The sequence below is a fragment of the Panthera leo genome, chromosome E1 (genome assembly GCF_018350215.1).
Source record: "Panthera leo isolate Ple1 chromosome E1, P.leo_Ple1_pat1.1, whole genome shotgun sequence".
NCBI lineage: Eukaryota > Metazoa > Chordata > Mammalia > Carnivora > Felidae > Panthera > Panthera leo.
This window is the reverse complement of record NC_056692.1, coordinates 21,848,155-21,874,170: the sequence shown is the minus strand read 5'-3', so window position 1 is coordinate 21,874,170 and position 26,016 is coordinate 21,848,155. Positions and strand designations below refer to the sequence as shown.

The 26,016-nt window shown below is 45.5% G+C and overlaps 3 protein-coding genes across 3 annotated transcripts; 1 reads left to right on the top strand and 2 right to left on the bottom strand.

The window, feature by feature from the left end:
• Positions 1 to 271: 271 nt before the first annotated feature.
• Positions 272 to 2,960, top strand: CCL1 (C-C motif chemokine ligand 1). Its single transcript, XM_042914395.1, has 3 exons — positions 272 to 347; positions 1,572 to 1,683; positions 2,820 to 2,960. Exons 1-3 carry the CDS (start codon positions 272 to 274, stop codon positions 2,914 to 2,916), a joined length of 285 nt encoding a protein of 94 aa, XP_042770329.1. The 3' UTR covers positions 2,917 to 2,960.
• A 1,642-nt stretch (positions 2,961 to 4,602) lies between these two features.
• LOC122206355 (C-C motif chemokine 13-like) lies at positions 4,603 to 6,394 on the bottom strand. The gene is made up of 3 exons (XM_042915434.1): positions 6,274 to 6,394; positions 5,601 to 5,715; positions 4,603 to 5,176 (listed from the first exon to the last, which is right to left on the bottom strand). Exons 1-3 carry the CDS (start codon positions 6,347 to 6,349, stop codon positions 5,071 to 5,073), a joined length of 297 nt encoding a protein of 98 aa, XP_042771368.1. The 5' UTR covers positions 6,350 to 6,394; the 3' UTR covers positions 4,603 to 5,070.
• Positions 6,395 to 15,387: 8,993 nt separating this feature from the next.
• LOC122206354 (C-C motif chemokine 8-like) lies at positions 15,388 to 17,346 on the bottom strand. Its single transcript, XM_042915433.1, has 3 exons — positions 17,221 to 17,346; positions 16,317 to 16,434; positions 15,388 to 15,908 (listed from the first exon to the last, which is right to left on the bottom strand). The coding sequence occupies exons 1-3, from the start codon at positions 17,294 to 17,296 to the stop codon at positions 15,803 to 15,805; spliced, it is 300 nt and encodes a 99-aa protein (XP_042771367.1). The 5' UTR covers positions 17,297 to 17,346; the 3' UTR covers positions 15,388 to 15,802.
• Between the last annotated feature and the right edge of the window lie 8,670 nt (positions 17,347 to 26,016).

Genomic DNA, 26,016 nt, shown 5'->3' with positions numbered 1-26,016 from the left:
ATCCTTATCTGCTCCTGCACTCGGAGAAGTTTCCCCATACCTTGCACACTACCCAGGAGAGGTGGGGAAAGGAGTGTTCCATGTGGTCACTGGGCGTGAGTAAGCATCTCTCCTCCCTGTGACTTCCCCACCTCTGCACCAGGGGCTGGGAAACCCCACTCAGGTCATCGAATAAAAGCTCTGGGCCCCGCAGCATGGGCCAGGGAAGAGCTCTTAGCTTCACCAGACACATCGAGACTGCTGCAAAGAGGTCTGAGCCAGACCCGCCAGGATGAAGCTCATCACCGTGGCCCTGGTGTGCCTGCTGCTGGCTGGGATGTGGCTGCACGAGGCGGACAGCAGGAGCAGTGAGTGTGGTTGACATCACTACGCTCCTCCTTGGGGAGGGTGCTCTGGGCTTGTGGGCAGGGCTTGCCCTGAACTCAAGGCCTCTGTCTCCTCTCCTCCTGGAAGAATTCTTCCTGAAGAGGGTGAATGGAGGACTTGGATGCGGTAGGGGCAAGGGGCCGGAGGGAGAAGGTGTTCAGGCCAGATGCCACAGCTCAGCTGCCAGTCTCAGCCGAAGCAGGCCCTGCCTCCTCCAGGGAGCTCTGAGGCTATTTAGGCAAGCCAGGAGGCCTGAGGCCCAGAGGAGGGACTGGGTCCTGCCTCTACCGGGGAACAGAAAACAGGCAGAGTGTAAAGTCAGGACCGAGACTAGAACGGGTGGCTAGTCACTGTCGGGCAAGTGTTGGCCCAGTGACTCAGGCCAGTCACTTTACCTCTCAAACTCTACGTTCCCTGCTGGCAAAATGGGATTGATAATGCTTGCCCTCGGGGCTCTAGAAAGAAGACTGACCTAATTCCAGGCACCTGAAAAACGCTGCGTAGACAATGAAACGAGGAGGAAGGAGCCAGGATTGGAATTTGAGTCTCTTGGGGGGTGGGGGGTGGCAAAGAGCGTGTAAAGTGGCCGAGTTGGGGGTGGAGCCTGGACAGGGCTGAGGGCCTGGGTAAAGGGCATTCTAGAGAGGGGGTGGAGAGCATCTCAGCTCCTGAAAGCTCTTCCCTGGTCATCTCATCCGTTTGAACTCCTTGAACCATTCCTAGTCTTGACCAAAAGGCACAGACCACAGTTGTCCTGTGTGCACCAGGCTCACTGGGCCCCCAGAATGTGGAGTCCTGAGCCCTTGAACCCAAATATTGAGCCAGAACCGTACACTCATGGTGGGATGTCAGAACTGGAAGCTTCTTAAAAATCAGTCCAAAAAGTCCTATTTGACAGATGGGAAGTTTTGGGCCCAGATGGGGGCTCATCTTGGTCAAGGCTACACAGCTGGATTGGAGGGGGCTGGGATCTGAACCCCAATGTCCTGACCCTCTGCCTACCTACAGAACTAGGTGGCTGATGAGACAGCACTGCACAGGGCTGGATGTAGTCCCCAAGCCTGGGCCTGTCCCAAAAGGTTTTGTTTGTTTGTTTGTTTGTTTGTTTGTTTTTTGTTTGTTTGTTTCTAACCACTTGGATAAAAGGAAAAACGTCCAGGTTAAGAAATAGATGCAAACCATTTTTTTGTGTGTTTTTCTTCTAGTGCACGTATCGTCCTCCAACTGTTGCTTCACGTTTGCGGAGAAGAAGATTTCCTCGCAGAGAATCCAGTGTTACAAAAACACCAGCTCTGCGTGCTCCCGCAGTAGTCTAATGTGAGTGGCCCTACCTGGGTCAGTTCCTGACTCCCTCCTCCAGGGACCAGAAATCAGCCCACCCGGAATTAGAATGGCAGACGCTAGATGGCGATGCTCCACCAGATTCTGGTTTCCGAACCTGGAGCGAGGCCGCCAAGATCTAGGTGTGCAGAGCCCAGTATGGGCACCAGGGGGAGCGCCGCGCTTCTTAGCAGGTGCCAGGAGGGATGCCCCTGCGCTCCCACAGTGACTTGGGTTTCTTGCAACTCCAAGGCGCCAAGTATTATATCCTGATATTTTATATCCAGAAGAAGGGACTGCTTAAAAGCTCCAGGAATTACTGTGTAGTGGGAAAAGTGAGGGGGTCACAATTATTTCCTGCCTCGGGATTTGCCAACCTATAATCTTGGTTGACCTTGGGCGGGTAACTCTTCTGCACCTCATTATCTGGGCACTCCTCTGCACTCCTTATCTGTGAAATGGAGTAAAGATGACAGTCGCATCATAGGGTCATTAGAAAGTTAGACTGAGGTAGCTTACCCCCACTTCTCAGTATCTAGAAAGCATTCACGTATATGATCTTGGCTAACCCTTTTGGGGCACCCATTTTCATTATCATGAACAGTGAAGTTCAGGGAAGTAGAGATATTTGTCTGAGGTCACCCAGATAATTAAACTTAGAATTGGTCTATAGTTTGGTTGGACAATAGCCAAATTAAAGAGGTGGGCAGGTTAGAAAAGACACACACACACACACACACACACACACACACACAGTGAATCTAAAGCAATGACTGAGGGTTCCAGATGGACACAGACACATGAAAAGATGGATCGCGGGCCCTCATAGATAGTCTAGGATGGATATTTCCATACTAGCTAATCCTCAGAGTGTCTGCAGCCCTTACCCCGCCCTAATACAACAAATCACACTCTCCAGAAAAGGGAGAAACTCAGTTGAATAAGCTCTTCCCGAGGTTTGGGAGTTCTTCCCAGTGTACAAGCCGCAGGTCTTATGCCACAATTTCATTTTACAGGCCCAGAGAGAGAAGCTTAGGGGAACCCAGCAGCAAGGAGGGGGAGATGGGACTTGTGTGTGGCACCCAGGGGGCAACTCAAGGTGATTCGGCTCCTCTTTTGTTCTTTTCCCACAGAATCAAGCTGAAGGGAGGCAGAGAGACCTGTGTCTTGCCGACAGCCCGATGGGTTAAGCAATCTTTAAAGTCCAAGGAACCGTGCCTGCTAAAGTAAACACGAGTGGATTTCCTTCCATCCTGGACTCTGAAGACCGCATGGCTTCACCTGTCCCCGCCTCAGCCCCTGACCCTATGCCAGTCCTTCTGCCCAGCTTTGTAAGGTCGTAGAGGGTTGACTCAGTCTTAATAAGCTATGTTGTTGCACTTTATATATTTAAATGCTAGAATCTTCAATTCCTGCCTCCCTGGGCTTCTTGGATCCCACAGGGATTTCAGGGTGCAAACTTGATTGGCACTGAGAAGCTGGGGCCAGGGGCCAGGTGGGTGGGGGTGGGGAAGACTGGTTGGTGCCAGAAGAATTGACTTCTTATCAACAGAGACAATAAATGACTTGCACGTCTCAGCTGACTGCCTTTTCTTGGGGCGTGGGGGGAACATTAATTCAGGACAGTGATGTAGATTCTCTGCTTCCAGGTTTGGCAGCGGGGGGTGGGGGGGGAGGAGGCACGGTGAAGCGGAAAATGGGAACTCAGGGTTGGGGTTCCCAAAGTCACAGCTGACCTAGCTGGAGGGGATCTTGTGAGGTCATCTGCCTGTAAGACGTTGCTAGGCCCATTCTACAGATGAGGTGACTGAGGGTTGGAGAGGGACAGAGACAGGCCAGAGGATACAGAGCGAGTCAGGGTCAGGTCTGGTGGTAGAGCCTGGGGCTCCTGCCTCTCAGGCCAGAACTCTCCCGTGTGTCCCAAGATGGCAAGTGACGGCCTGACACAGCATGCAAGGTAGACACATAGGGGAAGCGGAGGCCCCGTCCCTGTCAAAGGGGTAATCACAGGCCCCGACTGGTGCAGTGTGGGACTCCGGGGAGAACAGCAAGGGAGGGATGTGGCTTCTGGGTCTCAGGGTTGGCGCCCTTAAAGGAGTGGCCTTAGTGGAGAAGTTCTCATGGCTGCTCTAAAAGAGGCTTCTCTCCTTTCCTTGGCAGTACAGTGTCTGGCCCACTCTTCTTAAACTGCCTCTTCCCTTCTGCCCCCACTTCCTCCCATCCTCTCTTGTAAGGACCACCGCAGGGCAGTAAGTTGCTCTCAGCTCTCCTTTGCCAACTCCTTCCAGCCCAGGGTCACAGGCCACCCACCCTGGCATGCCTCTGCCCTCTCCAAGGCTCTGGAGGCCTTCGGCCCCTCCCTCCTGCCTTCAGAACAGACTCCAAACTCCGCCCGCCCGTTGATATTCCAATCCCTCTACAGCCCCGCCTCCCTCAACCTTCCTTTCTAAAGGACTCTACCTCTTCCGTCCCCGGAACCCCAAACTTCAACCCCTCTCCCTTCCTTTCCATCCTGTGCTTCCTCTAGAAGAATCTTTGCCGTGACTGCGCTCTGGCATCCTTCAGGGTCGCTACTTAACTAGGACCGGGTCATTTCGTTTTCCCCTGGAGGTCAGGTGCACGTAGTGTCTGTATTACTCTGAGGACCGCTTGGAGCGGGGAGGCATGGTGGCAGACCAGTTAGAAGCTGATGTTGGGGCCGGAGTAATTGTTCTAGAACATGCTGGGCTGATGATCCAGGCCCTCTTGCGACACTCCGATGAGCCCCTGTCGGCCAGCCACCAACCTCGCGAGGGCCTCCCCAGGTCGGCCGCATTCCTCCAGCGCCCTCCGCCAGCCACCTGTGCCTGGGAGCGCCCCCTACTGGTTGGAAGTGGCGCTTCCCCAAGAAAACACCCTTACGAGATTTTAAACAAAATTTATTTTCTGCAACAAGCCCACAATCTTACCAATGGCCTTCTCCTTTCTGCACTAACCTAGTTAGCTACACTTCACATTCGCAAGGTCTTCCCCTCCCCGGATCGCAGCAACCCAAGATTTGGAGGCCCATACAATGGCTGGGGAGTTAGGCAGGGACAGACCCACTGCTGGAAGCTTACAGGTCAGGGAACTGGGGCTTATGACAGGAAGCAGCTGGCTCAAGGCCTTGCTTTAAAAAAAGATCACCAATATTAAAAACAACCCCAAGGCCGGCAGCAATTCAAATAACCTTAAATATTACTTAAGACCTAGTACATTTTTTTTTTTTTTTTTGGCATCACAATATGGAAAGCACCCTGTTTGAAAATTACAGTAAAATTAGTCCAGGGTATCGCCGGGCAGGCTGGAGGTGAACAAATCGTCGTTTCTCACACTCTGGCTTGGTCTTAGTGTGGCTGGACGAGTTCAAGGCTTCAGGGCACGAGATTTTTGACTGAGCTGTTTCACATACTCCTGGACCCATTTCTCCTTCGGGTCAGCACAGATCTCCTTGGCCAGCTTCGTCCTGAAGCTGTGGATGAAGGAGGGCTGCACAGTTAGATCCAGAGAGGACTCACTGTGCTCTAAACCCTGCGTGGCCCACCTGCTCCAGGTGAGGGAACCTCCCCGGGACAGGAGGGAGGGGGGGGGGTGTGGAAAGAAGGGGACTCTGGAGGTAGTCGCTGTTCTTGGAGGCCCTGGAGAAGCTGGCCTGGCATCAGCCAAAGCAACTGTGAGAAGGCAAGCCCATTCGGGGAGCGGGGGTGGGAGGGGGTGTGGGGGTGGGGGAAGCCAGCCCTCTCTGGGCCTGTTTTCAGGGTAATCACAGTCTGAATTTAAGATCCCGGGTTGGTCTGATGCCTGTCCACTGGGGTGGCACTTCAGGTGTGGGGATGTGGGAATGAGGTGGGGTGGGGTGGGGTCAGGGAGCGGGTGAGCAGCGTTTTTCTACCTACATGACAGCTCTCTGGGGACAGTGGCTGCTGGTGATTCGATAGGTCGTCAGCTTCGGCAAGGGGATCTTCTTATTGTTAAACGTGAAACAGCAAGGGAACAGGGCACTGAATGCACCTAGAGATAAAGTCACAAAGAAAAAGCCTTTTCGGAGGCGCTAGGTTTTTCTCAGCTTGAATAGGGCAGGAAGCGTCTTTGGGGACAGGAAAGGAAAGAGGCAGAAATGGATCTTATCTACCCCAGGTCCAGTGCTCCTGCCCGAAGCCCCGAGGTGGGGTGAGACCTGGACCACGTGGCTCAAGGTTCTCTCAGCTGCGTGGTGCAGACACGTCATTGCAGACAGGGGCAGGCCAGTGTGACAGGTCCTGGCTCTGGCGCTCCATGTGCCGAGTTTGTGAAGGTTGGCCAGGGTCAAAAAAAAGGCCCTGGATTTGGGGTGAACAGCTTAGGTTTTATCTTGGCTCTGCAATGGCTGGGGGTGGACGCGTAGGACCCCTCTGTCCCCAGCTTGGTCTTCAGCTTTCTGTCTTTAAAATTAGACGTTAAAGTGAAGCTCTGAGGATTCCCAGGGCTCTGATAGGCTCAGAAGTGGGACACTTTGGCTTTGGGCTTCCTAGAAGGAGAGGAAAAGGAAAAGAAGGAGACAGGGCGGGAAGGAGGGAGAGAGGGGCTTACCTGGCTGGGCGAGCGCCTGGAGGCTGAAGGCGGCAGCTGCGAGCAGCAGGCACAGAAGCACTGCGGAGACCCTCATGACCGCAGGGAGCTGGGGCGTGAGATCTGGAACTTTCTGGGCTGGTCTCAGCCTCTCTGCAATGCTGGTGGCCCTGCCTGCCTTTTATAAGGAAGCAGAGAGGGCAGGGGCCGCCAGAGGGATGACTGCCTGGGTCGCGTCATGGTCAAGTTGAGATGCAGGGCGCTCCTGAATCTGCTGAGCTGGGGGTTGGCTACCAGCGTTTTCCAGGAATTTCAAGAAGGAAGCTGTGGCTGCAGCAGGGCAGGTACTGTTTCCTTCCAGCTGCCCAGGCCACAGAGAGGAAGTGGGAACACAGATGTGGTACCACTCTCCATAGTGAGTGCTCCCAGGAGCTGTTCCTGGGCCTGGCTTTCTCTGCAACCAGAGAAAGAGCGCCGTGTGAGGGCTCTGCATGGGTGATGTATCTAGTCCTGACGAGGTGTATACCGTTATCATCGTGCCCATTTACAGATGAAGATGCTGGGGTGCAGAGACATGAAGTAACTTGCCCCAAAGTCTTGTGGGAAGTGAGTGGTGGCACCAGAAGAGAGAGCTGGTCTGTTTACATATAATCACTGCCACTGAACTGCAGAAGTCTTCCTCCGGGCGGGTTTATGTGGAAGTCTCGTACTTGAGACCAATCAAAGCCAGCTTCTGATGGATGACAAGGGCTCCTCTTGTCACCTACTGGTGCCCCCTTCTGCCACTCAGGCCCAGAGAGATATGAGTTGAAGTCCACTGATTTGTCCAGGACCCCTGTTTTCAGGGAGGACTGTTGAGTTTCTAGAGCTGTTGCCGGGAAGGCGGTTGCAGAGTAGAACAAAGTGGGATCCTTGCTTCTGGGCCTGGCTCCCCACTGCAGTGAGCTTCTGGCTGAGCTTGAGCTTGGGCGAACATCCCCGTGTGCACGGTGGGAGGGGGAATGGGCTTGGACTCTGGGAAAACACCTGCCAAGGGGCGTGGCCTGAGCCTTCTGTTCCCCATGCTTCTTCCCAGCTCCCAGACCTTACTTACTTTTTGGACCTGCCTGGAATGTTTCCCCTAGGTTTTCTATTCTTGTGGGTCTTTCCACTCTAGCAAATTGTTTTTCACTTGTGTGCAATGAGGGTAAAAGCATGGAAATAGAGAGCTAAGATTAGTGAAATAGAAAATCAAATCATATATACTGGAAAGGATTGATGGAGCTCAAAGTCGGTTCTTTGATGAACCTACAACGAAGCTAATGCTCTCCTGAGACTCACCATGAAAAAAAACACAAAAACGTGGCACCTGAGTGGCTCAGTCTGTTGAGTATCCAACTCTTGATTTTGGCTAAGGTCATTATCCCAGGGTTGTTGGATCGAACCCTAAGTCTGGCTCCACACTGAGCATGGAGACTGCTATAGATTCTCTCTCTCTCTCTCTCTCTCTCTCTCTCTCTGCCCTTCTCTCTCCCTTTCTCTCTGTCTGTCTCAAACATACATGCAAAAATGCACAGATAGCCAGCAGCAGGAATAAAGGGAGAGGTGTCACCCTGGAGCCTGTAGACTCCAGAAGGAAAATTGGACCCTTATGCCAAAAATTTTAATTTAGATGAAATGGATGACTTCCTAAAAACTATAACTTACCAGACTGCCAAAAAAAAGAGTAATTCTAAAACTACTGAAAAAATGGAATCAGTCATTGAAAATCCTCCTACAAAACATCCTCTGGTTCCAAGGGCTTTCGTAGCTAATTCTTTCAAGCATCCCATGGATTAATCTTTCACAATTTTGTTCCAGAGAATATCAAAAGAGTGTGCACTCCATCTCATGTGTTTTTTTTTTAACTTAATGTTTATTTATTTTTGAAAGAGAGAGAGAGAGAGCAAGTGGGGAAGGGGCAAAAGGGAGGAAGACACAGAATCCAAAGCAGGCTATAGGCTCTGAACTGTGAGCACAGAGCCCGACATGGGGCTGAAACCCATAAGCTGTGAGATCATGACCTGAGCCACCCAGGCGCCCCCACTCCAATTCATGTTGTACATCTTACATAACTTTGACACAAAAATTTGTCAAGAACCACACGAGAAAGGAAACCTGTCCCCCTGGACACACATTCCTTTCTGGTCCACCCTCTTCTCTGACCTGGGAAGCCAACCTATGTGGATCTCTAGAGTAGGACTTCAGGTCTGCTGTCTGTAGGCAGCGCTTGCGCACTAAGGAGCCCCTTGGGGCGTGAGAGAGGGAGTAGAGTAAGGTGAGGTCTGCTGCCTCCTCTGGGCCTCAGCGTGGATGCAGTCCTCACCAATGGCTTTCACTTCTCTCCAGGGGCTGGAGGGAGGGGGCGTATACCCTGGCCTTTCCTCTTTGGGTTAAGGGTCAGTTCCTACACTGTTATTAGCCTCAGAGTACTAAAGCACCCCTGTGGTTTCTCCACATTCAGCCCACATCTTGCTAAATAGCCTCTACTAACCCGTCCCCAGATCACTCAAATTTAAGTATTATCTATTCCTTATTAGGACCCTCACTGGCATAGGTTTGGACCCAGTACCAGAAATGGCTCCTGGAAATGGTCCTTCCACATGGGATTCTGGGATTGGGTCGCTCATATATTTTAGGAGCGTCTGTTGGCATCATGGTTGCTTAAATCATCACGGGTAAGGTTGTGTGGCCGACTGTGTTTCAACGAGCCCTGCGGGTGATTCTGGTGTGTACCCAAGTTTGAGAACCATGGAGTTACAGCGCATCCCATAGCTGTCTCTGATCTCTAGTGAAGCCACCAGAAAGCCTTGGCAAAAGAAGCATCCCGGGGCCTTCCCTGGGAGCAAGTAGATCCCTTTCAACAGATCCACTTCTCTGAGCCTTTGGACTCCTTCCTAACACCCCAGGGAAGTCTCAGAATTACAGATTAATTAACTGCAGCCTTCTTCGTAAGCCTAGACTCCAATCAGCCAATCTGGCTGAGCATTAACATCATTTCCAGGTACTTGTGCTAACACATTAAATCCCAAATTTTCCGCAAGTACGCCTATGTCAATAAATTGGACGGAATGAGTCTTGTGTGTTATTCTTCCATTAGTGACCACTCCTATACATGCACCCTGAACCCACAAACTGAGTGGGTGAAGGGACATCCAAACCCTCCTGACTGTAGGGACTCCTGTCTGTCCTTCCCTCTGCTTCGGGACACAATATCTCATAGGAGAGTGGGGTTAGGAGCCAGGGATCTGGAGTCAGCCAGTCATGGCTTCAAGTCCTATATCCACCATTGACTGGTTATGTGATTTGGAGTAAATTGCTTACCTCTCTGAGCCTCTAAGAGGAAACTGATGGTTAGTTATTACCTCACTTTGATGTCAGAGCTGAATAAGATAATCCATGGAAAGTGCTCATCACAGTGCCAACAACCTCCATTTCTAAATAGTGACCAAGTGATGCTCACGCCTTTGGTCTGGGGCCCATGCTGGGGAACCATGCTGTGATACATCTGAGTCTGGATCCCACTGGGAGGAGTGGGATCTGGGATGGCACAGGCTGGACAGTGCTGCTTCTTGAGCAGCAGAGACAAGGTGGGCACAGTTACCACCCAGGAGCCCCAGGGCTGGAGAGGTAATCCGTGTTTTGGCCAGCAGGGATCAGTGGCAGCGGTTATGAGATCCCTAGACATGAAATGGATGGGATGCTTACTAAGGGACTGCTTGACTTTAGGTAGAAAATTTTAAGTTTTATGGGCAGAAACCTAATACAAGTCCCTGTATCCATGGGACTTGAATTCATGGCCTCTTGAAACCCCATACAAGTCTCTGTATTCATGGGACTTGAATTCATCGATTCATGGCATCTTACCCAAGTTATCAAATCTAAACAGTTTCATAGACCTGAAATCTTCAGATCAGGAAGACCAGGAAGGGCCCTTGCAATGTTAGGCTGCAGATGAAATACAAGACAGTTGATTAAATTTGAGTTTCACATAAACAGTGAGCAATTTTTTTAGTGTAACTATGCAATTGGCAGTATTTTTGCTAAATCTGGAAACTCAGAGGTCTATACTGTAAATCTTTGCTAAGCCTTCCCCAGAGAAGCCTACTGCCGTATAACCAGGGTGACTCTGCCTTAGGGAAAGAAACACTGAGACCTTCTGGGATTATTTGATGATGGCTCTAAATGGACGCTATTCTCTGGATACCTGAAAATTCACCCAGGCTCCCTGGTCAGAGTGGGAGCTTATGGAAACTCTATTGGCATGGGGTTTCACTCAATGATGTTTAGAGCAGAAGTTCAGTTACCTCTTTTCTAGCTCAATGATCTTTATATGATATAAGTCTCCCAGAACTTAGAATCCTGTAATTTTAGAATCATTTTCTTGTGTAGAGTCTTAGGATCCAAGCCTCCTGCAAGCAGTGCCCAGTAGCCCTGGGCAATCTTAGTGCCCTGCTGTCTTAGACTGGAACATGCTGGAGTTGGCTTCACTATGTCATGTTGTGATTTTCAGAGGTTTACCCATTGAAGTCTATTCTCGTGGAATAACTTGTTGGGAAGCCTTGATATGTCACAGCTTAAAGCTACGACTAGTCAGAGAAGCACCCTGTACTTACGCTTCCCCCTGTCCATCTCACTTTACTCTTCAAAGCTGTCAGGAGTATTGAGATAGTACAGTCTTTCCACTTTACAGAACGGATATTTGACTGCTAGAATGGCAGTCAATGGGAAGGGAGTGAGCCAGCACTAACTGGCACTCTCTGCCCCCCGGGCTGGTCTCTCCAGAGAAAGGCAAGCCTGCAGAGGAAGAGAATAGCACCCTTGTGGCACCAGAGGAGGGAAGTCCCTCCATCCCCCTGCAAACAGTGCAAAACCGCTTGCTTACTCCTTCCTTCACACCTCCTTCTCTCCTATCTCCACATTCACTTACAATATCCCATCCACCTGCAACATTATTCCTTCCATTTGGCCCCCAACAGGAATCATGTGAGGCCTGACTTAAAATGTGCTTCCAGCCCATACAGATTCCACAGGGGACCAAACCTTGTTCTGAATGGATGGTTTACAGAAAATAGGACAAATCATAGAGGAACATTTTGATAAATAGACCATATTAAGATTAGGAAGCTTATTTCATCAAAAGGCATATTTAAGGGAGTGGAAAGAAAAACCACAGATTATGAGAGGTGTTTCAATTCACACATCTGACAAAAGATTCCTATTAGGAATACAGAAGGTACTTCTATTAATTTATGGTAAAAAAGACAGCCAATCTACAAATGGACAAAATCTAAATCTAAGCATTACCAAAAATGGACAAAAGGCATGGCCTGGGGTTCATGAAAGAAGACATCCAACAAATATTTGAATAGATGCTCAACCTCAGCAGTCATGAATATAATGAAATTTTAAACCGCTACTATGTGGATTATGGGAAGTTATAATCAGAATGGCTAACTTAAAAAGAATTGACAGAAGTGTTGCAATACCGAATGTGGAGCAACTCTAGTCCTTATACTTTGCTGATGGCTGGGAGTGGATGTAAATTAGCACCATAGTTTTGGAAAATATTTGGCAGATTTGAAAAAAGGTTTGGTGGGTGAGCATATGTTCAACGTACACATATCCTATGATCTCTGTGTGTATTTCTATCAATCACCAATCATCTATTTATCTATCATCTACATTCTACCTCTGTATTTATCTACCTCTGTGTCTATCTATCTATCTATCATCTATCTATCTATCATCTGTCATCTACCTGTAAATCCTAACGTTTGCACCAATACCTCCAATTTCAGGCCAACACAACATGCTTTTTTCCCCTAGCTTTCTGACATTCCTATGTTTTGTCTATGGAAACTTCTCCAACAATAAGTGGCTTGACTTCTGTTATCTGCAATATATTTCTTATTTGCTACACCCTTCTCTATGTCAACATTCTCCTAGTTATGTAGCTAACTTAGTCCCAATCTTGTTGGCCCTGAATTGTGGGCCACCTTCTTGGACCCAGTCCTACCAAACATGCTGGTCAAGTTCACAGTCTTGTCCGAGCCCTGGTCCCAAAGAGCACACTGGGCAAGTCCCTGATTCTGGTCCTAGCCCCAGCCCAGGTGAAAACCCCAATCAAATGCCCAGCTAAATGCCTGGCCCTGAGCCAGTGAATTTGTCTGTTGAGATCCAGGCATTGACCAAAGGAAAGGAGAACAAATATTGACTGTATGAAGCCATGACTCAATAAGACAGAGCCTTAGATGAGGACCTGTGTACAGATAGTTCATTTGGAAGTGATCAATGGAAAGGGATCAAGGATCCCAGGGATCAGGACTGAGCAGGTGGCAGAGGTAGAGAAGGAGGAGAAGCCAACACAAGTATGCATAATCCAGGTCAGCATAGAGGGTAGTGGGGACTGATTCCCCTGGGACTACCTGAGAAGCCTATGGAATGGCTCCCAGAATCCACCACTGGAAAGAAGGGTGGCAGGAGTGTGTGAACTACTGCCTCCACTCTTCATTGGCAGTAGGTTGTCACCCTGTGTTCCCTCCCCCACACTTCTGAGCCTTGGGCGAATGTGTAGGCTGAGCCAAATCCCGACCTGAGAAGGCACCCAAAGAGGAGCCTGTGGGCAGAAAGCAAGAAGTGAGGAGGACACTGGCAGCAGATGTGGAGAGACTGAAGTGAATCACAGCCTGAGGCAAGCTGTGACCTGAGGGTGAAATCAGAGGTGTGCCCAAGAGGATGGCCATCATCTTCAAGTGACCTCCCCAGTCTTCACTCCTAGTTGACAAGGGAATAAGTCGGGTTCACAGATATTAACCAATCAATATAAGGATGTGGATTTCCAAAGCACTAATATTCAAGTTAGGCCATGTAAAACATCAATAACTTAAATGAGATGACACATTACTTATGTGTTTATGTTTAATGTTGTGAACAAAGTTTGTTGTGAGTTGAAATATGATGACACAGTCCTGGAGTGCAGCTAGCTGGGCAAAGCTCAGGGGAAACAAATGGATTGTATTTTGATTGTGGCCTGGGTGTCATTCTAGGCTGTGTCTTCTTGCATTGGAAATTGGATTTGTGGTCAGGCTATTTCATGAAACCCTGGTCCCAGACCTCATCAGCCAGCTTGTCCTTGAGGCTGTGGAAGAGAGGTGAGAAATGGATGGAGCTCTTGTGGCCAGAAGTGCTCCTCTTACCCAGCTGATACTCAGCTGCTTATTGTCCCTGGGGCTTGACTGTGCTACCTTGGACTTTAGTGGAAAGCTGGTCTTTAGACAGGTGATATATCTGACTTGTAATAGGCTAGGCTCCTGACTGGCTCAATGTTTGTTTTTTAAAATATATATACTTTAATGTTTATTTTTTAGAGAGACAGAGCATGAGTCGGGGAGGGGCAGAGAGAGAGAAGGAGATACAGAATCTGAAGCAGGCTCCAGGCTCTGAGCTGTCAGCACAGAGCCCGATGTGGGGCCTGAACTCACAGACTGCAAGATAATGACCTGAGCCGAAGTTGGATGCTTAACCAACTGAGCCACCCAGGTGCCCCTGGCTCAATGGTTTTAATCCTGGGTGCTTTACTTCCCCAATCTACCCTAGCTAACAGGCATGGCCAAGATTCCAAGAGACATGGAGGGGGCTTGTGAGGTCATCTGCCAGGTCCCCTCACTTTCTGCCTGTGAAACAGCACAACCTCCCATTTTTTATGGGGCATCTTAATGCCGGAGAGAGAGATCCAATTGTCCTAAGTGACATAGAGTCAGGGTCAGTTCTGGGACCAGATCCCAAGTGCTAAGCTTCCAAGTGTACTCAGATTGTCGTATCCCTCCACACGATCACAGATTACAGGCCTTGCAGAGCTGGGTCAGTGGAACAATAGTCCTCTTTCCCTCAGGGAGTGGTCTGGTCTTTGTGCCTTACTATGGTGGGCCTCATGTCTGAAAATGGAGCCAGCCATGCTCACAAAGTACAAGACAATCTTGACACTAAGAGACTATTAAGGAAAGGAAGTCCCATGCCTTCAAACAGATGCTTGCAATTTTGGGAGATTGGGGCTGGAGATAGCTTAATTCTGTGTCTCAAGGGCACCAGCTGTCTCTAAATAGTTGCCTTATGAGATTGTAAGAGAAGGTCTATGTTCCAGGTCAAATGCTTTCCCTCTCCAACATTTAACATACCACTCCATCTTGCCCATTCTACCTAACCTCACCCCCACTCCCAGCCTGCTTCACCTCCCCTGTACCTTTACAGTGGCCTGCCTGCCCTCAGGCCCTCCCTCACTTACTCCGACCCCATACTCAGATACCAGGTCATTCTTCCTCATGTGCATCTTGGAATGTGACACTGTCCTTCACTCCTATTTCCAAAACTTTTAGTGCATCTTGTTTTTCCAGAGTCCAGCCAGATGGGATTTCCCCCTCCATCCACTCTCTTCCTCCCCCTCTTGTACCAGCTCTGAAAAATCTTTTCATTTCCCATTGCATGCCATTCCCATTCAAGACCAGTCCTGTTGAAGATTTTTTAACGAAAAGCCTTGAAAGAGCTTCTAGGTTATAGACATCTAGTTTCCTCTAGTTTCACTACTAGGACAATAGTCTGGGTTTGAGGATTAATTAGTTAGATAAAAGTTGGGGTTATGGAGAAAAGTTTGAAGCAAGAGAGAGACCGGACAAAAGGAGGTGTGATGAGAAAAGAAATGTGCAGGTGATGTTAGAGACTGGAGCCAAAGGCTGGAACACCCTGAACCTCAGTTGAATCTAAAATACTTCTTAGAGGATGGCCCCCAAACCCTAAATTGCCAGCCATTGCTGCTGTTTTCTTCCTCCTAGCTAAATGTTACCCCATGAAAAATAAGACCAAGTTGTTTAGGGGCACCTGGGTGGCTCAGTCAGTTGACTGTCCGACTTCGGCTCAGGTCATGATCTCACGGATCATGAGATCGAGCCCCACGTCAGGTTCTGTGCTGACAGCTCAGAGCCTGGAGCCTACTTCAGATTCTGTGTGTCTCCCTCTCTCCGTCCCTCCCCTCCTTGTGCTCTCTCCTTCTCAAAACTAAACAAATAAACATTAAAAAAAGAACAAGTTTAAAGTCATATATTTTTTCTTTGAAATTGCCATATAGTCATTAAATAACATTAATTTCAACAACACTACACAGCAGTACAGGAGCATTGACTTTCTAAGAATTCAGAAGTGTTTCACTCTGATGATCCATGGAAGGACCTGACAATACTGTAGGCAGGTTGGAGGGAGAACAATGACATCCTGCCATGAACTTGACTGAGTTCACAGGAAAGAAAACATGCCACCAGATTTTATACTTTACATTTGCTAACATTTATATCAGAAAAAGTCAAAACATCAATAACTTAAATATAATTAAATAATATTTAAGAAATGTGCTTTAAATTATTATACAAAGTGCTATTGTTGGGATTGTAATAAAATAATATCACTCTGCCCTTGGGGAGGGTTGGGGGAAAATAAATAAGATTTTCTTCAGGCTCTGTCTCTCCAGTCCGGGTATAAAGGTTCAAGGTTTCTGGGTTTGGGACTTTTGGTCCAGGCGCTTCATGAAATCCTGGACCCACTTCTGCTTGGGGTCAGCACAGATCTCTCTGGATGTTTTGGTCTTGAAGCTGTGGAGGGAAGAGAGGGCAGTTAGATGGAGCACCTTGAGGATTTTGTCCAGGAATGTGGCCTGTTGGACCCTAAACCTGAGCAGCTTTTTCTCTCTGGGTGAGGGGGCTGGATGGGGACAGGTGGGGGAGGAAAAGTCCTCAAAAGGAAACTGTGCTCTTGTCCCAGGGGAAGCCCTCAAGCTCCTGGCTGAAAGAACTTGGATGATCTGGCCAAGCTCCCAGAAGGTTAGCCTGGACAGAGTATGGATTCCCTCCCATGAGCTCAGTTTCTCCATGGGGTAAAAGTTCCTTTGGATTAGATGGTATATTTATCTGACTCATTTGGACATGCATCCCGATATCTTTCCCTTGTATGTAACTCAGATAGAACTTTTGGTGGAGGGTTCCAGGGCATGATCTACTCACATCACAGCTTCCTGGGGACACTGGATGTTGGTGATCCTTGTGTAGCTCTCTAGCTTCTGCATAGGGATCTTCCCTTTGACCACACTGAAGCAGCAGGTAATTGGGATGGAAACTGAACCTGAAAAACATTTTGCAAAGAATGATACAGTTATAATGCATCATAAGCATGCATTTGCAAGGGCAGGTAGAGAAGCTAGGAAAAGACAAAACAAACATACAAGTTCCAATGAACACTGGGCACTCCCAAGTCCAGTGCCTTAGTTCACATTCCACAGATGAAATGGTGCCCAGGAGTCAGTTTCCTCTTTGGGAGTCTGGGGACCCTCATTGTTGACTTGGAATGGAGAAATCTCACGTGACAAGACTAATCCAGTAGTGCCATTAGGAGGATCCACTGATCCAAAACCACTGACACCAAAAAGATAAGTTCTAAGAACTTGCTTCCCAGCTTTCTGTCCCCATGGGCTCTAAAGCCAACCGGTGTCATACACTGAGAGGCCCCTGGGTCCTTATTATTCTTACATGGCTGCCTGTAATTCAAAATTTGAAACCCCAAGCACTAATTTTTTTCCTCTGCACTACTGCCTGAAATGTTCTTCACATCCACAATGAGAAATGGTCCTTCCTTCTGTGTCACATCCCCAAACAATGTAAGGGTCATTGAGGTAGTGGCTGCATTTAGTGTCTCTTCTCCAGCTGGTGTCAGGAAGGACCATGGGGACTGGCCTCAGTGGCCTGGGCATCTGGTTCTGGGTCTGGCTAATTGTGCCATGACAGCTCTTTTTTATCTCTGCTGTTGGTTTCACTTTCTCCATCTCTGTAATGTAGGCTATGCAGCAAGCATGCTGGGATGGTAGTACCTACAACAGTTAAAATGGTAAGCCTTAGGAAGAGAGGGCCTTACCTGGCTGAGCAAGCACCTGGATGCTGAAGGTGGCTACTGTGAGCAGCAGGCACAGAAGCACTGCGGAGACCTTCATGGCAGAAGGAAGCACAGGAGCTTGGGTGTGAGAGATGGAAGTTCCTGGGTTGGTTTCAGCCTCGCTGTTCCTCTGGACACCCTGCCTGTCTTTTATAGAGAGCAGAGTGTGTGGGCGGGGGCATGAAGTAAGACTTTGAATATGCTTAGTAGGCACCAGATCCTGGGGGTGATTTCCAAACGCTGGAAGAAGGAAGCTGAACAGTTTCTATCATTCACTTAGACTATGTGGAGTAGAGGTGAAAGGGTATGTCATTGTACCAAGAGAAATACAGGAAGTGACCTCAATGGAATGTTAAGGATATGGAAATGGAAATGTTTGAAATGGAAAATGTTCTGTTGGAAAGGAAGAATGGAAGCTGAAGTCATAGTGAAGTGAAGACAATCAAAGATCTGGCCCTCTCTGGGGCCCAGGAGGCCTGAGACTGGGTTTTAAGTCTTTGACTGTACTTTCCATCAGACTCAGGTCCCTGGCATCCTAAACTAGTCAGGCTCCTGTAAAACCCCACACAGGTAGCCTGATACAACCCTGGCAGAATGGTGGAGTCCGAGAAAATCTTCAAGTTTTAATGCCATGGAATCCTATGTTATGGAGCATGAGAATTGGACAGCACATACTGATCTTGCAGGGTGGTGTTTCCAAATATTTTATTTAGACACTAATTTTTCTTTCCAGTGAAATCATAAGGAGAAACTCAATATTTCATGCAGGTAGAATGGGTCTGTTTGAGAAAGGCCTTCAGTTCCCTTTGTTTACATACAGTGGGGGTAGGGGTGGAGAAGGAAGGGAAGGAGCTAGGTTTGCAAACCACTGACCTCTTCTACTCGCCTCCCCTCATGTATCTGCCATTACGGTATCATGTGGAAATCCAACTGCCCTTAGACTCCCCTGTGCTCCTCCTCTCAAATCTCTGGCTACCACTGATCTTTATAATATCTCTATATGTTTATTTTTACAGAATGTCATACAGTTGGAACCATACAGTATGTAGTCTTTTCAAATTGGCTGCTTTCACTTAGAAATAGGCATTTAAGCTTCCCTTGTGTCTTTTCATGGCTCATTTCTTTTTATTGCTGAATAGTATTCTATCATATGTGTGTATCAGTTTATTTAACCATTCATCTATTGAGGGACATCTTGGTTGCTTCCATTTTGGGGCAATTATGAATAAAGCTGCTGTAAACATTCTTGTGCAGGCCTTTATGTGGACGTAAATTTTCAAATCATTTGGGTAAATATCTAGGAGTGTGATTGCTAGATGATATGGTAAGACTATGTCTAGCCTTGTAAGAAGCTGACAAAGGGTCTTCCAAAGTGGCTGTACAATGCATTGTTCATTCTCACTAGCAAAGAATGAGAATTCCTGTTTTCTGCATCTTCACCAGCATTTGCTATTGTCAATATTTTGGATTTTAGCTACTCTCCTGGGTGGGTAGTTGTTTCTGATTGTCTTAATCTGCAATTCCCTAATGACATATGATGTTGAATATATTTCATATGCCAATTTTCTATTTGCATATTTTCTTTGGTGGGTGTCTCTGATGAGGCCTGTCACTATTTTTAAATTGGGTTGTTTGTTTTCTCATTATTGAGTTTTAAGTGTTCTTTGTATATTTTGGACACAAGCCCTTTAACAGATGTGTATTTCACAAAGGTTTTCTCACAGTCTATGGTTTGTCTTCTCCTAATGGTGTCTTTCATGCAGAAGTTTTTCATTGTAATGAATTCCAACTTATTAATTTATTAATTTCATGAATCAGGCTTTTCGTGTTGTGTCTACAGAGTCATCACCAAACCCAAAGTCATCTCAATTTTTTTCTATGTTATCTTCTAGAATTTCATAGATTTGAATTTTACATTGAGGATTATGATCCATTTTGAGTTACTTTCTGTGAAAGGTATAAGATCTGTATCTAGATTCTTCTTATTTTATTTTATTTTATTTTATTATTATTGTCATGTGGATGACAAGAACCATTTGTTGAAAAGATTTCCTTTTCTATTGAATTATCTTTGCTTCTTCAATATTGATTCTTCCTATCCATGAACATAGGATCTCTATTTACTTAGTTCTTTAATCTTTCATTAAAATTATTGTAGTTTTCCACATATTGATATTATACAGATTTTCTTAGATTCATTCCAATGTACTTTATATTTTAGTCCTAATATATATATAGTATTGTGTTATTAATTTCAAGTTGAAATTGTTTGTTGTTGGTATGTGGAAAAATAATTGAGTTTTATGTATTAACTTGGTAGCTTGATACCTTGCTATAATTGCTTTTTTGTGCAGGAGGGGTGTGTGTGTGTGTGTGTGTGTGTGTGTGTGTGTGTGTGTTTCTTTTCCTACATGGACAATTATGTCTTTTACAAACAAAGACCTTTTTTTTTCAATTTATTCTCAATTTGTATACCTGTTTATTTTCTTGTCTTGTCTTATTGCATTAGCTAGGACTTCCAGTATTTTGAATAAGCGTGGTTAGAGGGAACATCCTTGCCTTGTTCCCAGTCTTAGGGGAAAAGCATTTTTTCATGATTAAGAACATCATTTGTTTCTACATCAGTAAATATGATGTTAGCTGTAGGCCTGTTGTAGATGGTCTTTATTAAGTTGAGGACACATCTCTCTATTCCCGGTTTGCTGAAAGCTTTTTCATGAATGGGTGTTGGATTTTGTCAAATGCTTTCTATTGGTATCATCATATTGATATCTTTGTGTACTTGGAATAAACCCCACCTGATTGTGTTGTTGTGTAATTCTTTTCAAACATTGTTGAATTCTATTTGTTAATATTTTGTGGAGGATTTTGTATCTAGGTTCATAAGAGGGCCTATAGTTTTCTTTTGGTTCTTCCAGGATGGCAGGATTTTGATCACTTTGGGGACAGTCCCCCTGCAAGATATACTATGTATCACTGATCTCTATGGGGCTGTGTAGGCTAACAGGTCAAATTTGCTTATCTTTTTAATTTGGAAATAAAATCATTGTCTTACAAAATACCCTGAAGACCTCATTTTTAATTTCTCCTCTGAGCAGTCTTCGTATGGAAAATGCATCTATAAACAAATGACAGAAATAATGGTGGAAATCATAGTTCTTGGGAATCAAAAAGGAATAATCAAATGAATAGAAATAAATTGCATGTCTTGAGTCTAATCCTGATTTAGCCAATAACTAGCTAATGACTTGCCCAATGTGACCATGAACTAATCTTGACTCTGAGGTTCATTGTCCTCATCTATAAAGTATGGATTTTTGAAAAGTTTAGGGATGGTAAATAGTTTTCAATCATGTATTAACCTGATGGATTTATGGTACGTGACCAGAAAGGTTTGTTGGGAAAACAAATAAACAATAAGCCTTCATTTGAGTATTGAATGTAAAGTCATGATTGATTATTGATGTCTGCCATGGGTACAACAGTGGGAATTGGTACTTCCCATGTAACATAGTTTCTTTTCTAGGGTTAAATCATATTTAAGCTCTTCTGTAACTTAACTTATGTATGATTATCTGCAAATGATCCAATCAGAAACCAGAGAGGCTGGGATGCCAGGAACTTGCAGACAAGTGTTTTCAGCTGTCAGCCCTAGGAAAGACAGTACAGCATGGTAGTTAAAAGTCTGGATTTAGATACTAGGATTACTAGTTAATATCTATGTCAGAGAAGGCACAAGTAATCTAATTTCTTTGTAGTTCAAATTCTTTACCTATTCTTTGTTTTTCTTATATGGAAATGAAGTTTATTGAGAATATTAAACTACCTAACACTGAAAATTTACTTTGCAGAGTGAGTGGCGTATGGTAATACGTGCAATAAGGTAGCCATTAGCAATAGTCAAATAAAATGAGTGTTCTGTCTAGAACAAGCTAGAAAGGAACTCAAAATGTAGTTCTTGGTCTCTTTTACCAGTTCCCCCCAAAACCATTTCCAAACAAAGATATGTGATAAAGACAGGCCTCCCGAAATGCCTACACTTTAGATGAAGAAAGAAAAAGAGTCTCCTGGAAACAGAGAAGTGACGTCCTGCCATGAACCAGAAGAATGGAATGTTGTGGGGTCTCAGAAGAGATGGGGGTCAGATCCCAGTGTTGATATGCCAAAGAGCAGCAGGCTCCTAATTCTACAGGGAGTTCAGAGTTCTTAGCTGGCAAGTCACTCTGATTATGCAATTTCCCTTTCTTGCTTTGTTTTTAAACTAAAATCAAGAAATCCAAACATAAAAAAGTTAAAACGAAACTTTAGCCCATGCAAGTTCATGTCTGTCCAGCAGCCTGGCTGTGTCGTTCAAGGAAGTGGTCATTTTGCCTCTTCCCTTTCCCTTCTCCACAGTGCTTTCCCAGCAAACAAATTCTTGAAGCAGTTTTGACAACCCACCTACAGGTCAGTGGCTGCAAAGGGGAGCTTGAGGTCAGAAACCTGTGAGTAGCAGGCAGGAAATGAATATCTTGGTATGGAAATAGATCTGAATTTTTAGGTGGTTCTCAAGGGATGTGATGGGAATGGGAGAGCACGTGGGAATCAGAATTGCTGCGTTCATTTTCCAGTTCAGTCTCCAGTGTCCTCAGTGGTCACACAATTATAGATTGCATTGGAAGAGACATTTGCATTTAATTTCACTAATCTTTTCACTTTACAAATGAGGGAAAGAATTATGGAAGTGAAATGATTTGTCATGGATTGTACAGCGACTACATGACAAACCAAGACTGGTCAGTGGTCATGTCTGAACGAAAACCATTTTGAAATTCAAAGTTAGAAGACAAAGACCAGGTAGAAGACTGCAGTGAGGTGCTCCAAAACCCCAGGGACCATCTAATGTCCTAGTCCCCAGATCCACCTATAATATCAGGATTCTCTGGGCAATTATTGGTAAGATATGCCTTAACCACTTCAGTATAATGAGTGAGAATCTTTGGAGATGATGTCTTAGATTCTGTTTTTGAAGTGCGCTGAGTGATTTTTAATCAGATCCATTAACCTAGTTCAAATGTCTCATTTACGTATGTATAAACTGAGGCACAGGGTAGGAAAATGATGTGCCCAGAGTCACTTGGAAAATTTAGTTAAGAACTGATACCAGAATTCAGAGATGCAGGCACCATGCTTAGTTATGCACTGGGCCTCTTTGGTCCCTGGTACAGGTAGGGTCTCAGTCTAGTGGAGGACCCCAGATTTCCAATGTTTTGTGTCTGAAAGTCTGTTTTGCAGGGAGAAACGATTATGGGCCCAGCTGGAATGTACATGATTTCAAGGAGGATTACTTGATGGGTCTTAATAAGAACAGCATGAACAGATTCTATTTGGGCTCGAGGATATATAGCTTATGCCACCAAGCTCTTAACCATCATTCCCACTCAATGCTTAAGATTTTCTTGGCACAGGGGATCTCTGAGACTCAACAAACTAACTAGTAATGTCTATTCCTGTCCTTTATAACTCCATGCAATCGATGGGATTTTAGGATAAACTCCTGAATGGTGTTTGGGGCTATGGGCTGAATGTGAGAAAGAGAGGTAAGCAGGGTCACTGGACTCAATGTGAGGGCAAGACTGTGCTATTATGGCAACTAGAACATTGTCTTAATAATAGTGAGCTGTTCAGTTGTTCCTGGGTCTTTGCTGGGAGCCACTGGGATGTGGATTAAAGTCTCTGAGCCTGCTCTGCTGGTTATGTGGGGGGCATTTGCTGTGATCCCGGCTTCCTGGCTGGGTTGGTAGTGTGGATTCTAGGTGCTGCCTCACCCTACTCTGTCCCTGCTGGAACAGTGTGGTATAGCAGAGCACAGCACAACATCACATGGGGTGCCTCTTACCCAGCTTCCAGGGGTTCCTTCACTAATAAGTGAGTGAAGGGCTTTGGTACTGCTCTAGTCTTTCCTCACTCGGGCTGTCTTTATCACCAGGAATACCCTGGTCACTGTGGCAGGTCAGAGACATGGGGGTTCTTGTAATAGCTCTAAAGGCCTCTGCCTTAAGTGACACATGTCACTTCTGCTTATATTTTATTGATCAAAGTGGGTCATACAGCTTGCCTGTCTTCGAGATGGCATGGAAAGCTAATCCTACCATGTGACAGAAGAATAAGAACTGAAAATTTCAGGGGATATCTCTAGTCACTACCACCTGCTCCGTGGTATCTACCTCAGTTTATTAACTGTTAAACTTTGCAAAGAAGTGACTGTTCTATGTGACATTCTTTGATTAAATGATTTCTTTTACTTCACATTCAAAATAGTCCACTCTTTTTAATTTTTTAAATTTTAACTTGGAACAGATTGGTGAATGTAAATAGTTTCATCATCTTCAGTGCACCTCTTGGCATTCTAAATCAAACATGATGTATTATTTTTGTTCTCCTTCCGTAAGTGACTTTTATCTAAATGTCAGGGAACTGTACCAATGACTGCCACACAAGGTTATCCACATCAACTCAGTAAAGTGGGAAATTATGATAAAGCCCTTAACGGATACAGGTGTTAATTGGCCCTTAGAGCAATATTTTTATTTCATTATTTATGAAGATCACAATTAAACTCATGAAGGCTAAGAACCTCTACATTAGTAACTATGAAGCACTGTGAAGGAGCCTTTGTGCTATTAAATGTTCCACCTCACATACAAAACAGTCGCTGTTTTGTTTTATCAGTGTTTTTTTTTTTTTTCAGTGGGACCGTGTAGTCTACCTAATTTGATATTATATTATACCCCATAACATTCTGGACCAAACGTGTTTTATGATCTTTATGTCAAAAATAACTAGTTTTTATTCTAGCTTTAAAAAAAAAGGAATGCATAACGTTAAGTCAATTGTAGAAACTTCAGGTCAGTATGATACACACTAATGTATTCCACCATATGAATGAACTGAAAACGTAAAACCTCCCTCTCAAGGCATCTGCCAACACGGGTGATTGGCAGCGGGCAGATGTGATGTCAGCACCGTCCTGGAAGTGCACCCGCACACGCCCACCTGTAGCAGCAATGCTGGCCACGTTCCAGACTACGGATCGCCAATAAGAAATTCTTCTTGCAATTTGCAGCTGCCACGTGTTCAAGTTTGGCTTCATGGTTTTTAATTCAATTGTTTTCCCTATTCTGATCTCCAAGGTGGTTCTCGTCATACAGAAGCGGAGGGTTCTGTTGCAACTCTTGTTTGCTAACCAGGGTCTGCTGCCATCCGCGGGAATACCGTGCTTCCTCCAGAAGCTGCCCTTGAAATTCAGGTCTCTCATTTGTGGATGGTAGCACACTTCTTCACTCGTCTGCAACATTTCTAGGACTTGTAACATCTAAGAACGACTTCTGGCATGTTTCCCAGGTCCAGACTCTGGCATTTTCCCCACCTCAGAACAAAACACTGAAGGACTTTTAGTGATTTTTAATGATTGCACTCTTTTTTTGTAGGAAACATAAAAAATATACAGAAGTGCCTAAAAATGAGGACGAAACGTACCTGCATTTAGGGTGACCATCTTGTCCTGGTTTGGCCTAGAATTTCTCGTTTTTAGCACTACAAGTCCAGTATCCCTGGAAACCCCTCAGTGTCGTCTCAGTCATGACAGCTGGTCACCCTATTTGAATTTTAAATACTGAGATTGAACTTGAGCTGATATTTTTATTTTATTCCTCTTTTCTCTCTTAATTTCACTGCATGTACATATACATATGTAAACATATATGTATATATGTGTTTTTGTATATCTACACATACATATACCCATATATCCATATACACATATATAGACAAAATGCACACATGATGGTATTCACAGCTTAATTCACTTAACATTGGTCATATACTCTTTCAAATCATTTGATATCCCTTAGTTGCTTGAATTTTAAAGGCCTCATATTGGTCCTCTATATAAAGCTCATTATAGTTGGGTATATATATTGTTTATGTTTTCATTTAAAAAATAATTTTAATTATTATTATGATGAAAAAGCCAGTTTAAAAACCCTGCCTATGTCTTTATTTATTTCTGTAGGTTTGGAATTGATATATCACAAAGTATAAAATGCTGAGGCTTTGAATATCACCATAGCACTTTCTAGAAAGTTTTACTCTGGACAACATTTACTATTTATAGTAAGCAGAATAACGGACACCACCACCGCTCTAATTAGCCTCACCTAGTCCCTGGAACCTGAGAATATGTCACCTTACCTGGCAAAGCGGTCTTTGCAGATGTGAGTCAGGGTATGGACCTGGGAGGAGAGTATCCTGCCTTCTCCAGCTGGGTCCAATGAGTCTTTAGAAGTGTGGGACTCTTTCCTGATGCTTCAGTGACAGGAGATGGAAGAAGAAGAGATTCAAAGTGAGAGGGACTTGGTCCACATTACTGGGTTTGAAGATGGAAGAAGGGGGCTCTGGGTCAAGGATTATAGCAACTTCTAGAAGCTGGGAACAGCCCTTACCTGACAGCCATCAAGAAAATGACGATCTCAGTCCAATGACCCAAAGGACTGAATTCTGCCAACAAGCCAAATGATCAGGAAAATTGATCCTCCTCTAAAGCTTCTAGGAATTAACACAGCTCTGCCAATGTCTTGATTTTAGTGTGATGAGACCCAAGGCCTACCTCCAGCCTCCAGCGCTGTAATTTTTATGTTGTTTAAGCCACTAATTTTGTGCTAATTTATTATGACAGTGGTAGAAAACTAATACATTATTCTTTAAAAATGTACGATGCTTTGTTAATAAAATATTATC

Excerpts from the sequence above, each read along its gene's own strand:
- CCL1 (XM_042914395.1), top strand. The coding sequence starts at position 272 with ATGAAGCTCATCACCGTGGCCCTGGTGTGCCTGCTGCTGGCTGGGATG. Across the intron at positions 348-1,571 it reads CGAGGCGGACAGCAGGAGCA|TGCACGTATCGTCCTCCAAC; the intron begins GTGAGTGTGGTT and ends TTTTTCTTCTAG. Across the intron at positions 1,684-2,819 it reads TGCTCCCGCAGTAGTCTAAT|AATCAAGCTGAAGGGAGGCA; the intron begins GTGAGTGGCCCT and ends CTTTTCCCACAG.
- LOC122206355 (XM_042915434.1), bottom strand. The coding sequence starts at position 6,349 with ATGAGGGTCTCCGCAGTGCTTCTGTGCCTGCTGCTCGCAGCTGCCGCC. Across the intron at positions 5,716-6,273 it reads CCAGGCGCTCGCCCAGCCAG|GTGCATTCAGTGCCCTGTTC; the intron begins GTAAGCCCCTCT and ends CTTTATCTCTAG. Across the intron at positions 5,177-5,600 it reads TGTCCCCAGAGAGCTGTCAT|CTTCAGGACGAAGCTGGCCA; the intron begins GTAGGTAGAAAA and ends CTTCATCCACAG.
- LOC122206354 (XM_042915433.1), bottom strand. The coding sequence starts at position 17,296 with ATGAAGGTCTCCGCAGTGCTTCTGTGCCTGCTGCTCACAGTAGCCACC. Across the intron at positions 16,435-17,220 it reads CCAGGTGCTTGCTCAGCCAG|GTTCAGTTTCCATCCCAATT; the intron begins GTAAGGCCCTCT and ends AATGTTTTTCAG. Across the intron at positions 15,909-16,316 it reads TGTCCCCAGGAAGCTGTGAT|CTTCAAGACCAAAACATCCA; the intron begins GTGAGTAGATCA and ends TTCCCTCCACAG.